General features: G+C 53.8%; 1 protein-coding gene across 2 annotated transcripts; it reads left to right on the top strand.

The window, feature by feature from the left end:
• The first annotated feature begins 7,381 nt into the window (after positions 1-7,381).
• On the top strand, positions 7,382-14,853 carry WBP2 (WW domain binding protein 2). Of its 2 annotated transcripts, XM_025279525.3 has the most exons (8): positions 7,382-7,524; positions 9,728-9,836; positions 11,009-11,144; positions 11,835-11,927; positions 12,723-12,857; positions 13,048-13,170; positions 13,614-13,690; positions 13,810-14,853. In XM_025279525.3, the coding sequence occupies exons 1-8, from the start codon at positions 7,466-7,468 to the stop codon at positions 13,861-13,863; spliced, it is 786 nt and encodes a 261-aa protein (XP_025135310.2). In that variant the 5' UTR covers positions 7,382-7,465; the 3' UTR covers positions 13,864-14,853. The 2 variants fall into 2 exon arrangements, with proteins under 2 accessions (XP_025135310.2, XP_044794525.1); XM_044938590.2 differs by lacking the exon at positions 12,723-12,857 and having other exon boundaries at positions 7,401-7,524.
• The last annotated feature ends 94 nt before the right edge of the window (positions 14,854-14,947 follow it).

The raw sequence follows: 14,947 nt of genomic DNA, 5'->3' as shown, positions 1-14,947 counted from the left end.
AGAATCCTTGCCTGGAAAATCTTATGGACAGAGGAGCCCGGTGGGCTGCAGTCCATGGGGTCTCAAAGAGTCGGGCACGACTGAGTGACTAACACTTACTTACACTATACAGTGCCATGGGGTAGAAGGGGACTTCCTGGATGGCTCAGCGAGAAAAGAATCCATCTGCAATGCGGGAGATGCAGGTTCGGACCCTTAACCCCTGGAGGAGGAAATGGCAACCCACTCCAGTATTCTTGCCTGGGAAATCTCATGGACAGAGGAGCCTGATGGGCTACAGTCCAAAGGGTTGCAAAGAGTCAGACACGACTCAGTCACTAAGAAAAGAGCATACACATGGGATAGGAAAACGTCTCCAATGGGGCAGTAGCTGAGATGCCCGTGGTCTGGGCCCCAGGGGTCCTCGTGTGGTGAGCCTCCTCTCACCCAAGGATTTGGAGATTGTGACCTACTGTTGTCTTTCTGCCCCAGCCCCACTGTGTGAGTCTGCTTGGGTTGAGCAGACTAACGAAGTAACACAAACTAGGTGGCCTGAACAACAGAAATGCATTGTCCCCCAGCTCTGGGGAGGCCGGAGTCTGAGATCAAGGTGTTGGCAGGATCAGCCCCTTCTCAGGCGAATGTGTTCCAGCCTTTCCCATAGCTTCTGGGGGTTTACTGACGATGTTTGGCAGTCCTTGTGGCACTCTGCCTTTGTCTTCACATGACAGTCTCCCTGTGTGCATAGCTGTGCCCAAATTTCCCCTTTTTATAAGGACACTAGTTATGTTGGACTAGGGCCCACTCTAATGACCTCATCTGAACTAATTATATCTACCACAGCCCTCCTTCCAAATAAGGTCACGAATTAAGGCACTAGGGGTTAGGATTTTGACACATGCATTTGAGGGGGCACACAGTTCAACTCACAACATCCACCCTGTAAACGGGTCTCTGTGGGACAGGGGCTTGTTGTTGTTCAGTCGCTCTGTCGTGTCTGACTCTGCAACCCTGTGGACTGCAGCACGCCAGGCTTCCCTGTCCTTCACCATCTCCCAGAGTTTACTCAAACTCATGTGCATCGAGTCGGTGATGCCATCCAACCATCTCATCCTCTGTCGTCCCCTTCTCCTCTTGCCTTCAGTCTTTCCCAGCATCAGCGTCTCTTCTAATGAGTTGGCTCCTCGAATCAGGTGGCCAAAGTATTGGAGCTTCAGCTTCAGCATCAGTCCTTCCAATGAACATTCAGGATTGATTTCTTTAAGATTGACTGGTTTGATCTCCTTGCAGTCCAAGGGACTCTCAAGAGTCTTCTCCAACACCACAGTTCAAAAGCATCAATTCTTCTTTATGGTCCAACTCTCACATCCACACATGACTACTGGAAAAACCACAGCTTTGACTAGACGAATCTTTGTTGGCATAGTTATGTCTCTGCTTTTTAATATGCTGTCTGGGTTGGTCATAGCTTTTCTTCCAAGGAGCAAGCATCTTTTAATTTCATGGCTGCAGTTGCCATCTGCAGTGATTTTGGAGCTCAAGAAAATAAAGTCTGTCACTGTTTCCATTATTTCCCCATCTATTTACCATGAAGTGATGGGACCGGATGCCATGATCTTCATTTTCTGAATGTTGATACAGGGGCTGCTACTGCTACTGCTAAGTTGCTTTAATCGTGTCCGACTCTGTGCGACCGCATAGACAGCAGCCCACCAGGCTCCCCTGTCCCTGGGATTCTCCAGGCAAGAACACTGGAGTGGATTACCATTTCCTTCTCCAATGCATGAAAGTGAAAAGTGAAAGTGAAGTTGCTCAGTCGTGTCCGACTCCTAGCGACCCCATGGACTGCAGCCTACCAGGCTCCTCCGTCCATGGGATTTTCCAGGCAAGAGTACTGGAGTGGGGTGCCATTGCCTTTTCTGGATACAGGGTCTAAGACGCTGCAATTCTCCAGTACCTGAGGCTCCTTGTCGGGTTCTGCCAACAGGGGGCGCTAGAGGGCCTGCAGGGCGGGGAGAAGCGGGCCGACTGCTTCCCAGCTGCTGGCTGTTTCCTCATCTCTGGAAGGCTTCCTCACCCCGGAAGCTGCAGTTCCTTTGTTTAGTCGTTTAGTCGTGTCAGACTCTTTTGCCACCCCATGGATTGCAGCCCCCCAGGCTCCTCTGTGCATGGGATTTCCTGGGCAAGAATACTGGAGGGGGTTGCCATTCCCTTCTCCAGGGGATCTTCTGGACCCAGGGATGAAACCCATGTCCCCTGCATTGGCAGGCAGATTTTCACCACTGAGCCACCAGGGAACTGCAGCTAAACGCAGTTTGCCAGTTTCTCCATCCCTTGCAGAACTAGCTACCCTGAGCCCTGTTCAGAGACACCGCCACCAGCGAGCATGTACCCCACTCAAAGCATTAGGTTTTAGTCCCCAGGGGCATTTCCTTCACAGTCCTATGTTTTATTATAATTATTCCGACTTTGCCCTTTGGCTCCTCCAGTCCTAGGTTCAGGTCCCTTTGGAACACCTTAGAATTATTTATTTTCACCTTTTCTGTTACCTAGCGACCTACCTTTAAAGCAACATTCCTAGCTTTATACCTATGTTAATTCTTTATACTGAATTCTCTGTTCAGATAGCTGGACAATTTCACACAACCCCCCAAAGCACACTTCAGGACCCCCATTGACCACAACCCACCTCTTCGGATTGCTATGTGGGAGCAGGACAGATGAGAGGGCAGGTTGGAGGGGGTACCACTGGAGAATTCCCCAAACTCCGCTCCAGTTCAGGGCTCTGGAAAACACCCCTTACCTCTCTATGCTATGCTATGCTAAGTCACTTCAGTCGTGTCCGACTCTGTGTGACCCCCATAGACGGCAGCCCACCAGGCTCTGCCGTCCCTGGGATTCTCCAGGCAAGAATACTGGAGTGGGTTGCCATTTCCTTCTCCAATGCATGAAAGAGAAAAATGAAAGTGAAGTCGCTCAGTCGTGTCCGACTCTTAGCGACCCCATGGACTGCAGCCCACCAGGCTCCTCTGTCCATGGGTTTTCCAGGCAAGAGTACTGGAGTGGTCCAGTCATTCTGTCATCTGCAATCTCCAGCCCCTACAGCCCCAGTCACAGATAGTAGGCTCCAGGCAAGAGCCTGGGGCTGTGTACCTTCAGGCTATGTGACAATTTCTGTGTTCAGCCAGAGCTGGGAACTATTATTAAGGAACAGGAAGGCTTGCCTGCCCTCTTGGTTGAGAAAGGGAAAAAAGCCCCTCAGTCTTTTGAGTCTCCTAGACACGACAGAGCAACTTCACTTTCACCTTTCACTTTCACACACTGGAGAAGGAAATGGCAACCCACTCCAGTGTTCTTGCCTGGAGAATCCCATGGACGGAGAAGCCTGGTAGGCTGCAGTCCATGGGGTTGCACAGAGTCGGACACGACTGAAGCGACTTAGCAGCAGCAGCAGCAGCAGCAGGCCTTGAAGGGTGAAACAAAGATGTGACATCTAAAGAAAAACTCTCAGACATGCTCGGTGGTACAGGGAATAAGAATCCATCTGCTGATGCAGGGGACACAGGTTCAATCCCTAGTCCAGGAAGAGTCTGCACTAAAGCCTGCTGCCACAACTACTGAGTCTACACTCTATAGTCCGAGAGCCACAAATAATGAGCCCGTGTGCCACAGCTGGCCTGTGCACCTAGAACTTGAGCTCAGAAACAAGAGAAGCCCACAACAAGCCTGTGCACCACAGCAGAGTAGCCCCCACTCATGGCAACTAGAGAAAGCCCAAGTGCAGAAAGGAAGACCCAGTGCAACCATACATAAATAAATAATTTTAAAAAGTACTAAGAGAAACAAAACTCTCCTCCTCACCAAGAGGATGAGAATGACCTAAATCTCTCTGACACACCCTTTAGTAAACTAATCCGGGAACCGTAAATATGGGACAGTTTCAGCTCCAGGAGTTGGGCGGATGCAGGTCCCATCTCTGGCGGGCTGGCGTGGGGAACGTAGTGGGGTATTACTCACATCAACTCCAGCACTCTCCTGTCCTCTCCTCCGCTTCCCCCACCCACACTACCCTCATCCTTTCTTTTGGAATAGGAGTTTTCAAAGTGAGGATTACGAAATCAATTTAGGGCACAAGGATTAGCAGATTTTAAAAGACAACATATTACAGAAAACCTCAGAGGACATCACAATATAAAATTAAAATTGTCTCAATCCTGATCTGTGACTCTTTCTTTTTTCCTTTTTAGGTGATACACTTCACAGTCTCCTTCTGGGGAAAAATAGCATTCATGACAAAATGCTTAAGCAGTTTTTGTTTTATTTACTTTATTCTTGAGGTATAGTTAATTTATAATGTGTTAGTTTCAAGTGCACAACACAATGATTCAGTTACACACACACCCATATATTCCTTTTCAGGTTCTTTTCCATTACAGGTATTACAATATATTGAGTGTAGCTCCCTGTGCTATACAGTAGGTCCCTTCTGTTTGCTGCTGTTTGCTGTTTAGTCGCTAAGTGGTGTCTGACTCTTTGCGACCCCATGGACTGTCGCCCCCGAGGCTACTCTGTTCATCAGATTTCCCAGGCAAGAATACTAGAGTGTGCTGCCATTTCCTACTCCAGGGGATCTTCCTGACCCAGGGATCGAACTTGTGTCTCCTGCTTGGCAGGCGGATTCTTTACCACTGAGCCATCTGGGAAGCCATACAGTAGTATATGTAGTATACGTTAATCCCAAACTTCTAATTTATCTCCACCTCCACCCCTGACATGGTTCAACAATGAACTGCCCTTGAGTCCCTCAGTGTGGTCCTGGAAAGGACCTGCCCTGTCCACCGCCTGGGAGCAGCCCTAACAATGCGTTCACATGGTCACGTGTTTTACAAAACTTGCAAAAGTTGGACACTTAAGCCAGAATGGGTTAAGCCTGCTATCTTGCTCCACTCAGACTTCCTCTTCATCACATTTCCCCTCCTGTCCTGAGGCCTCAGTGTGGCCACAGCATGATGTGTTTATAATCCTGTGTTTTAGTTCTTACACAGGGCCTCCAAACCGGGGAAGGCTTCGGGCTCCACAAAACAAGACTCTCCCTCTTATGGTACTTACAGCAGCTGTTCTTGCACACCCATTATTGGGTGAGTTTTCTTTTTCCTCTCTTTCTTTTTGAAATGTATTATTAACATTTAAAATGCACACAGTAGGGACCTCCCTTGTGGTTCAGTGGTTAAGACACCGCGCTTCTACTGCAGGGGACACGGGTTAGATCCCTGGTGGGGGAACTGACAGCCCGCATGCCGCATAGACAAAAAATAAATAAAATGTGCACAGTAAACAAACAGGAGAAAAGAGCATGAGAGTGACGCCGCTCAGTCGTGTCTGACTCTTTGCGACCCCATGGACTGTAGCCTACCACACTTCTCCATCCATGGGATTTTCCAGGCAAGAGTACTGGAGTGGGTTGCCATTTCCTTCTCCAGAGGATCTTCCCAACCCAGGGATCAAACCCATGTCTCCTGCATTGTAGGCAGACGCTTTACCATCTGAGCCACCATGGAAGTCCTATAAAAGAGCATACAACGCACAAAAAGTAGCCTGCCCACCCCAATTCCCAGAGCTGAGCTTCAAAGCAGTAATGCCAAAAACTATGCCTGGTGGATCTTTCAAGAGACTTAATACCTAGATCTTATGTTTTAGACAAATGTAAGTATATTTATACACCATTTGTTCAGACGAACCTTAGCAGTCTTTTCACTTCAGCACACAGAATTTGACTTCATTCTTTTCAACGACTGCATAGATTGCATGTGTGGATTTTTTTTTGGCTGTGCCAGGGATATAGGCTGTGCCCTGCCTTTACCACCTGGTGGCTCAAATGGTAAAGAACCTGCCTGCAATGCAGGAGGACCCGGGTTTGATCCCTAGGTCCAGAAGATCCCAGTATTCTTGCCTGGAAAATTCCACGGACAGAGGAACCTGGCAGGTTATACAGTCCATGGAGTTGCAAAGAGTCAGACACGACTAGGAGACTTTCATTAACTCCCTGACCAGGGATGGAAACTGTCCCCTGCAGTGCAAGCAGGGAGTCTTAACCACTGGACCCCCAGGAAAGTCCCATATGTATGGAATTTAACCTAACCTTCAAGGGCAGATTTCATCATGTCCCCTGATGTACTACTTCATCGCACTTGTCCTGCAATGTCCAACCTGGTTTTACACAAGACCTTATAGAAAACTGTTACCTGCTTCATAATATTTTCTAGTTTTTTACCCTTAACCTAAGAAATCTCACTCAAAACGAAAGTCAAGCAGGTGGATCACAAAGTTGGCCACCACTTGTCAGGAAATTAGCAGTGTGCTTCAAATCAAACTCTGATCCCTTAAAATCAATGACGCACCAGCACCGCCCCGCGGGGAGTGAGACACCACCACCACCCCCCTTGCCCCGCCCGAACTCCCACTCCGACAATTCCCGGTAAAGACCCGCCTCGGAGGTGGGGGAAGTTTACAAAACTACAGCGGCCGAGCGGGGACCGCACAGTGCCGGATCACAGTGAGTCAACCCTAAGCATTCGGTCCCGCACTGTGCCCAGTTGCATTCAGTTCCTCCTACTCTGGTTTAAAATCTTCGAGCCTGGAAAATGCAGGGAGGGCCGGGCGGCAAAGCCAAAACGTTCTAGAGGGAGCAGCGCCACCGCGAGGCCAGCTGCGGTGGACGAGGCGATGAGATGCAGGCGTTGGGCTCGGGTTCTCCCCGCACCGAGATTCCCACCGCCCACTTCGGAGGGTTTGAGTTTGATTTCATGGGAGCGATCGCAGTTTTTCCTGACGATTCTCTGTCAAACAGAGACTGGTCTTGCACTCATCTGTCTGGCTCAGTGATTACTCAAGTGTGTATGTGTGTGTGTGTTGGCGTGAGGGGTGGGGGGCAAAGTCATATAAGAAGTTCTCCCCAAACGTTTGTAGACGGAATGAAGCTGCCCCACTTAGTGATCAGCGCTCCTACAGCTGGGGTAGGTTACAACCCCCGTCCTGTGGGTATGAGCTTTTGCCTCCAGCGCCTTTACGATTAATTCCTCTGTGGCGAACCGAACTATTCATTCGGCTCCCTGGGAGGACGGAGTGGAGGTGGGTGGGGATTAGTTATGCAACTCATGGAGTCAATCGGGGCCTGTGGTCTCGGAGACTACAAGTTCCAGAATGCATCCTTCCGCTAGCGTGTAGGGAGAGGTCGGGGTTGAGGGAGCGTTGCCTTCTGGGAGTTGTAGTCTTGAGCTTGTTTGTGATGCAGGCGCTACCCGGGGAGGGGGGAGGGGGCGAGGCCGTAAACTATTAGCACGTGACGCCAGTGATCAGGCTGTAGGGCCAGCTTCCGCACGGGAGCTGTGATTGGCTGGCACTTATATGAACGACGCCACCAGGGGCGGGCAGAAGAAGGGCGCAAGCGCACTGCGTCGCCAGGTTCGGGACCCTGTTCCGAGGGACTATGGCGCTCAACAAGAACCACTCGGAGGGCGGCGGAGTGATCGTCAACAACACCGAGAGGTGAAGACAGTGCGGAAGAACCCTAGAGGCCCGCAGGGGCGGGCGTCGAGGGTGTGGGCGGTGGGCGGCGGGGCGTGAACCCGTGGAGAGGGGAAACTGATGGGTGTTGTGGGGGGGGGGGAGGGTAACGGCTGGGGGCGGGGCTGCGGGAAGCTGAGTGGGTGTTGAGGGAGGGGCCGGGATGTTGCGATCAGCTGTGGGATGGGGTCGGGGCGGCCGGATGGGACCCGGGGCTTGCAGAGACAAGTGGAGCCCGCGGGTCGTCCTCGAACCCCTTGCCCAGAGTAGGAGACGTTAGGATACACGGAAAGCTTTAGACAAAAATAATTGCCATTTATTTAGGCGTTTACTGTGTGTTGGGGAGGGGCTACATCTGTTCTGCCTTTTTTCAGTGTGTGAATCCTGTGCGGCTGATGCTGTTACTCTACACATTTTACATGTAAGGAAACTGAGGCACAGGAAAGTTAAGAAACTTGCTTGAGCTCACAGAGCTGTAACAGCAAAGGAGTCTTGATTCCAAAGTCAGTAGCCTTAACTACCAGTATGTAGCCTTCCAGTATATTCCAGAACTGCTCAGTTTCCAGGTGAGAAACTGAGGCCCAGAGGTGAAATCACATAGTTAACGATCGTCAGATGCCTGACATATTTCCTATAAAGGTCCATCTTTGCCTGTTTCCCTTGAATTCCTATTGGCTCGGGTCACTCCCCAGAGCAGTCTCCCACCGTCCTGCCCACTGCCCACTCAGTTCTGTCTCTCCTCCTACCTTCCACTCCTTGAATGGCTTCTCTCCTCTTGCTCCTTGGGCGTTGAGAATCAGACCAGCCATCCCTGGTGGAGTGACCCAAAAGCACCTCTTGAAGGAGCAAAGAAAGAATCCCCAGAAGAGACTTGGTGGGATCAAAGCCTAGATACTGGTTAAGGTCAGCACTCAGCCCAGGGCTATAACCCGGCATGCTTGTTGAGTCAGAGGAAAGCACTCAGGGAGCTCAGAATACTGACTCTTTCTCCATGTTACCGGCTCAGGGCCTGCCAGGCCCAGCCTGTTCCTGATCATGACCTCTTTTCTCTGAGCTTTCCTTGTCTTTTCTGGTACTGGTCCTCTTTCCACTTAGCCCTCCCCAGTGAAGGAAGTTGTGATATCTGGGAGGGGAAAAAAGACAAACAGAACCACGTGAACTTGGACTGCGTTGTCTTGTAATCAGAGAAACCTCACATTGCCCTGGGTGTGTAGCCTCTCTGTGTGCGAGCCAGTCCCAGGGTGGACAAACCCCGCTGATGCCATTTGGTACCATCTCCTGGGACTGTTCTTTCTCTCTCAGTGGGGCTTTTCCAGGACAAGAATGTTATCTTGAAAACAAAAAAGAATGTTATCTGTCCTCCTGGGCCTCCTACCTGGTTTAGGACTCAGTGCTGCTGCATAATGGTGTGCCTTGTTTTTAGCAAATGCTTGAGCCCATTTCTGAAGAAGTTGTGTAAACAGTAACTGAAGTCTCCATTCAGCATATAAAGCTTAAATAGTGAACCTCACTCTTCAAATCAAGAATCCTTGTGAGAGCGATGAGAGCTGTGGACTGTCACAGGAAAAAGCACGTGTGTGATCATCTCAAGGACTCATGGACTGGTACCCCTGCAGACTCAGCTTAGGCACCCCAGGTTTAGAGGAACCCTGAAGTGAGCCCTTTGGTAAGGTGGAGAGTCATGTCTTAAAAAGTTAGGCATCAGGCTTAAAAAGGCAAACCAACAGAAACAGAGCACCTGCCATAAGGACCTGGAAGAAAAACAGAAGAGTTAACCCAGATGGTCTAACCTGATTGGAGGGATTATGGTGTCTGCAAAGCCCTGCGGCTCTTCTACTGCACTGGTCACTTTTTTTTCCTGGCTGTGCCCTGCGGCTTGTGGGATTTTAGTTCCCCGACCAGGGGTTGAACCTGGGCCTTCCGCAGCGAGAATGGGGAGTCCTAACCACTGGACCGCCAGGGAAGTCCCTACACTGGTCACTTCAGGGCTGTGTGGGTGGGGTTCGGGGAACCCAGCTTGCTCATTTTTTCCATGGCTATGTTGTTATGCTCCTCACAGCAGTGTTGAAACAACCACATGCTGGCCGCTACTCATAAGCAGCTGCTCCCCAGGAGGGTTCAGTCCTTGGGGGTGACAGATGGTGACTCCAGCAGTCTCATCAGGGCCTGTTCTCTTTTCTCACAGCATCCTGATGTCCTATGACCATGTCGAGCTTACGTTCAGTGACATGAGGAATGTGCCAGAGGCCTTCAAAGGGACCAAGAAAGGCACCGTCTACCTTACCCCATACCGGGTAAGTTGTACAGTGAGACAGCTGGTTTGGAGACTCGTGGCTCCAGGAGGCTGATGTGAGAGCCTTAGGTCAGCCTCAGCCTCGTGAGTTTAGTGGCCTCTGAACCCTGGTGAATGTCAGCATGTTTCTGTCACATCTCTCTGGTTCTCGAACCACCAGGCTCTTTGTGCAGCAAAACTGACGGCTGGACAGTGAATCCATGCAAATTCCCCAGCGGCTGCTGCAAGCAGTCTGGAGTTCAGTGCAGCTGCTGGAATGACCTGGGCCTGGGGGGAGAGGCCGTGGTTACTTTGAGTTCTGTAGGAGTAGCCCATGAGGCCCTTGTGAACGTCCAGAGTGATAAGTGTGGTCCATAGGATTCAGTAGCACAGCCGCAGCCTCTGGGCTGGGCAGAGAGCCCGGCCAAACCCAGCAGAGCAAGAAATGCCAGCCTGCAGAATGGGCCTCACCTAAGAGTACCCCGGGCACACTCAGAGACACTTCCAGAGAAACACAAATGATGTTCTTGGAAGAAGATGGCTGCCTGGGGCCACCCGAGAACTGACTTAGAGGTGGAGAGGGGAGAAGCACACAGGCCTTAGAGGAGACCCAGGATGGGTGTCTCAAAACGCTGTCTCTGGGGGTTCAAGTTGGCATCTCCAGTCACAGGTTAAAGTCATGGGTATAAAACAGCAGGTTCTCTGCCCGCAGGGTGAGAGCCTTGCTGATTGGGCAGAGTCCACGGGCAGGTTAGTGCCGTCCCTTTTCCCGGAGTCCGCCACCTGCTGCCGTTGCCCCCTTTCAGTTCTGTGGAGCTCAGGCTGGACCCCTGCTTCGGGAGCCCTTCCCCCACCTCTGCCCTCGCCTCGCAGCCTCTTCACTGAGGCTCCGCGTCCGCCGCCTCCTCACCACCCGTGAGTGACAAGAGCAGGCCATCCTGTTCACACATGTGGCCTGAGTCACGCGTTTTTCTTGTGAATTCACACATCTGGCCTCCCCAGTCCGGCTGCACATGGGGCCTTTTACTCCAAAAGGCACCCTCCAGGGGTGGCTGTTGCAGAGAGTGCCCTGGGGCTGCTGGGTGCTGGCTGCGGCCACCCACCCCAGCCCTGGGAGTGGCGGCCTCACACAGAGGAAGCGGTAGCCAGGCTGGCTGTGGTCCGAGCGGTGATGGCCCTGGTCTCTCCTTGCAGGTCATCTTTCTGTCCAAGGCGAGGGATGCCATGCAGTCCTTCATGATGCCCTTCTATCTGATGAAGGACTGTGAGATCAAGCAGCCTGTGTTTGGGGCAAACTACATCAAAGGGACAGTGAAGGCCGAAGCAGGAGGTGGGTGACGATGGGGCTCTGGGCTCCGGAGTAGCTTCCAAGACCAGCCCTTGGGCTGCCAGCTGTTCAGTGGGGGGTGAAGTTGCCAAGAGCTGGGAAATGCTGGCATTCAGGATGACAGCTCAGATCAGAGAGAGAGAGAACGAAGGCGGCTCAACGACTGCAGACCCAGTGAAAACGCTCATTGTGACCTGGGGCACGTGACAGACGTTAGGTGTGGGAGGGAGCTGTGTCAGGTGTGCGGGAGGCAGGGGCCTTTTCCCTCAAGCCCGTCTCTCACGCCCAGCCTGCTTGCCAGCAGGCTCTTGGCAGACCCCAGAGACCCCAGCACCATTCTCACTTTCCCCCACACTCAGCCCTGCCTGAGCCTTGCTGCTGAGCTCACAGTTCCCCTTTGGACAGAAGCCAGGCTGGAGGTGCAGGGGTTTGTTCTCAGCACCACGACCCCCTCCCCTGGGAGTGAGAGATCTGCTCTGAACTTGAATCAGCTGTTGCTGCTTCACTGGGGGCGGGAGGCCGTGCAGCTGTGCTTACAGGGCTGCGCAGGAAGTGGACGGGGCCGGCCTGGGCGCAGCGCTGGCGTGCGATGTGCGTGGCAGGCCATTGGATGGGGCCTGGAGAGGACGTATAGCCATCTCTTCAGGCGGAACGCTCTTGTCCTGAGCTGTTGATGCGCTGCTCTCTTCTCAGGTGGCTGGGAAGGCTCTGCATGCTACAAGCTGACCTTTATGTCCGGAGGCGCCATCGAATTTGGACAGCGGATGTTACAGGCCGCGTCTCAAGGTATCGGGGCTCTCAGAATCCGGGGCTGAGGACACGTGGCATGCGCGTGCTGTTTTGTTCATTTGGGCTTGTTTCCTTTTAGTTCTGCTTTTTAAGCAGTCAGGAGGTGAATTCCTGGGCCCCAGGCTGCCCAGGACTGGGAGTTGGGAAGGGGAAAATGAAAGTGGTAGCCACTCAGTCCTTTCTGACTCTTTGCAACTCCTTGGACTGTAGCCCGCCAGGCTCCTCTGTCTATGGAATTTTCCAGACAAGAGGACTAGAGTGGGTGACCGTTGCCTTCTCCAGCAGATCTTCCCGACCAGGCATCGTAGGCAGATTCTTTCCTGTCTCAGCCACCAAGGCGATGGGAAGGAAACCTGTAATTAACATCACCGCCCTGTACCCCAAAGGCTGAGGTTCCTTTGCCTGGAGCAGGTATAGGACAATTTGCCAGAGCCATTCGGCCTCGAGGACATTTGGCCTCACAGAAACAAACCCAGCCTTTGTGCTCCTATGAGGCAACCTGTGAAGTCCCCAAGGGCTGTGTTCCGCAGACCTCCTCACCTTGGCCCCAGGCTCCCCCAGCTCTGTTCTTGCCCCTCCCTGAGCCTCCTTCCTCCCATCCCTCCCTCCACCCCATGCCCTCCGCCCCATCTCCTCTGCCCCAGCTCTGACCTCTGTCCCCACCCAGACCCCTCGCCCTGTCCCTGCCCGAGGCAGCCTCGAGCGGGGAGGGCTGAGGTGCATGGGACCCTGCAGCTCCCCGCGCCCGCCCGAGGCCGGAGACACTCACTTCTCTCTCCCCTTGTACTGTAGCCTCCCGAGGCGAAGCCCCCAGCGGAGCCTATGGTTACTCTTACATGCCCAGTGGGGCCTATGTCTTCCCCCCGCCAGTCGCCAATGGAATGTACCCCTGCCCTCCTGGCTACCCCTACCCACCGCCCCCACCTGGTGAGTGTGTCCTTTGCTGCCCACCCCGCACCCCCACCTCCCGCCCCCACCCAAGCCAAGGGGTTGCATAGGGGAGACTTGTTCTTGGACCTGCTTCAGGACGGATGGAGCAGCTGGAGGGGCCTGGGGGGCACCAGCCGAGGGGCCAGGGCGGAGCCGCTCACTGGGTCCCGTCCCTCTCGCCGAGCAGAGTTCTATCCGGGACCCCCCATGATGGATGGGGCCATGGGGTACGTGCAGCCCCCACCGCCGCCCTACCCTGGGCCCATGGAGCCTCCGGTCAGTGGCCCTGATGTCCCCTCCACTTCTGCAGGTGAGCTCAGCCCCTGGGCTGCTCCCCACAGGTGCGCAGAAGCCCCAGATAACACATGACCACTCGCCTAGGGACAGTCCCAGGGGACCAGCCGCATGGTGGCCGGTGGTGAAGAAAGATCAGTAGATGGCAGCCCGCTCTCTTGTCTTTAGCTGGCCGTGCTCCCTGGGAAAGGTTTCCCTCTGTATCTCAAGTCTTCTCATCCGCAAAATGTGCCAACAGAACCACCTGGGGGTGTCGTGGTGAAGATTGGATGGGGAGGTGTACAGGGGGTGTCTCGATAGTGCCGGAAGCACTCAGGGAAGGTTAACCACTGCTTGATTCATGGAACTGGGTCCTTGGCACCAGCCACCCGAGCACTGGGGGGCCGGGGTTGCAGGGCGGCTGGAGGCAGCGGGGAGGCCTGTCTCTGGGGCTCGTCCCGAGTGTGCGTGTTCTCACAGCTGAAGCCAAGGCCGCGGAAGCAGCTGCCAGCGCCTATTACAACCCGGGCAACCCACACAACGTCTACATGCCCACGGTGAGTGGGGTGGGCACACGCTGGAAGGGGACCCGCAGCCCTAGCTGCTGGTGTTCAGAGGCGGGAGAGACCTCTCCTTGTTCGGACGGTCCTAACGTGATCTTTCCTTTCTTCCTCAGAACCAGCCTCCACCACCTCCCTACTACCCCCCCGAAGATAAGAAGACCCAGTAGACCCCGCCACCCCGTCCTCCTGCCTCCCCTCGCTCTCTCCTCCCCTCCCCTTGGGGCTGAGTCGGGGTTGTGGGGCACAATGGGAGGGCCTTGTCCTTCCTCCAGCTCTGATATAAAACGGTTATCAGGAACTCGCCTCGAGGGAAGGGGGGGCCCCTTGACTTGGGGCGGTGCCTCCCAGTTTCCCACGCAAGCCCAGAGCCCGCCGGCTTCCTGCGTCATCCCATTGGGGGGCGGGGGGCGCCCCGTCCCCATCCTGCTCTCGTAGCTTCTGCCCATGGAGGGACTCTCTGGCCACCTCCTCGGCTCTCTGATTTTGTAGCTGCTTTACCCCCAGCCTCATGAGCCCTGCCCGCGTCCCTGCCCCCGCCCCAGCACCCTGCCAAGCACCACTCTTCTTTCCGTCTGCCCTCGTCTGTGCCTGGCTGAGGAGAGCCTCCTGCCTGCCAGACTGTCCACCTGCATTCCATCCCCAGCCGGCCGCCCACCTTCACACTCACCTTCCCGTCCCTGCCTCGTCCTGGGTCTTCCTGTCGCCTCCGCTTTCGACGTTTGGGGTTTCCTACCAGCCGCCAGGGTGGGTGGTCTGGGGGCAGCCATGGCTGGGGGCAGAGCCCTCTGCTGCCTCGCTGTTTTTTCTGGAATTTGTTTCCGTTCACCTCTCCTTTCCCTCTAGAGGGGGCCTCTCGGACTGGAACTGGAGAATGCATATCCACTTGGGGGCCGCCGGGTGGGCTGGGAACCAGAGCCCTGGGGCCCGGCCTGGGCGTTGACCATGAGCTCTTGCCAGCCCCTCAGCCCGCCTTCTTCCCTTTAAGCTTCGTACCTGGTTGGCACTGTGTCCCTAGACGCACTAACATTTTGCTCTCACTTGCTCCTGGACTGGCTGTGAAGAGAGGAGATGGTTATTTAGAGGATTCCCTATTTATTTGACCAAAAAAAAAGTTCAGTTAATATATTAATGTGAAATAAATCCTGTTTGCACCTTGATTTGTTTGCTGAAAATGTGAACTAGTAAAAATGAAGTGACTGGACCCCTGTCTGGCTCTGTGTGGCGAGGGAGGCGCTCTTGGGGACGAGAGCT

Source organism: Bubalus bubalis, chromosome 3 (assembly GCF_019923935.1).
Source record: "Bubalus bubalis isolate 160015118507 breed Murrah chromosome 3, NDDB_SH_1, whole genome shotgun sequence".
Classification (NCBI taxonomy): Eukaryota; Metazoa; Chordata; class Mammalia; order Artiodactyla; family Bovidae; genus Bubalus; species Bubalus bubalis.
This window is presented reverse-complemented; position numbering and strand designations above follow the sequence as displayed.

Coding starts and splice junctions, on each gene's coding strand:
- WBP2 (XM_025279525.3), top strand. CDS start 7,466: ATGGCGCTCAACAAGAACCACTCGGAGGGCGGCGGAGTGATCGTCAAC. Junction 9,837..11,008: donor TCTACCTTACCCCATACCGG/GTAAGTTGTACA, acceptor CTCTCCTTGCAG/GTCATCTTTCTGTCCAAGGC. Junction 13,171..13,613: donor TGTCCCCTCCACTTCTGCAG/GTGAGCTCAGCC, acceptor GTGTTCTCACAG/CTGAAGCCAAGGCCGCGGAA.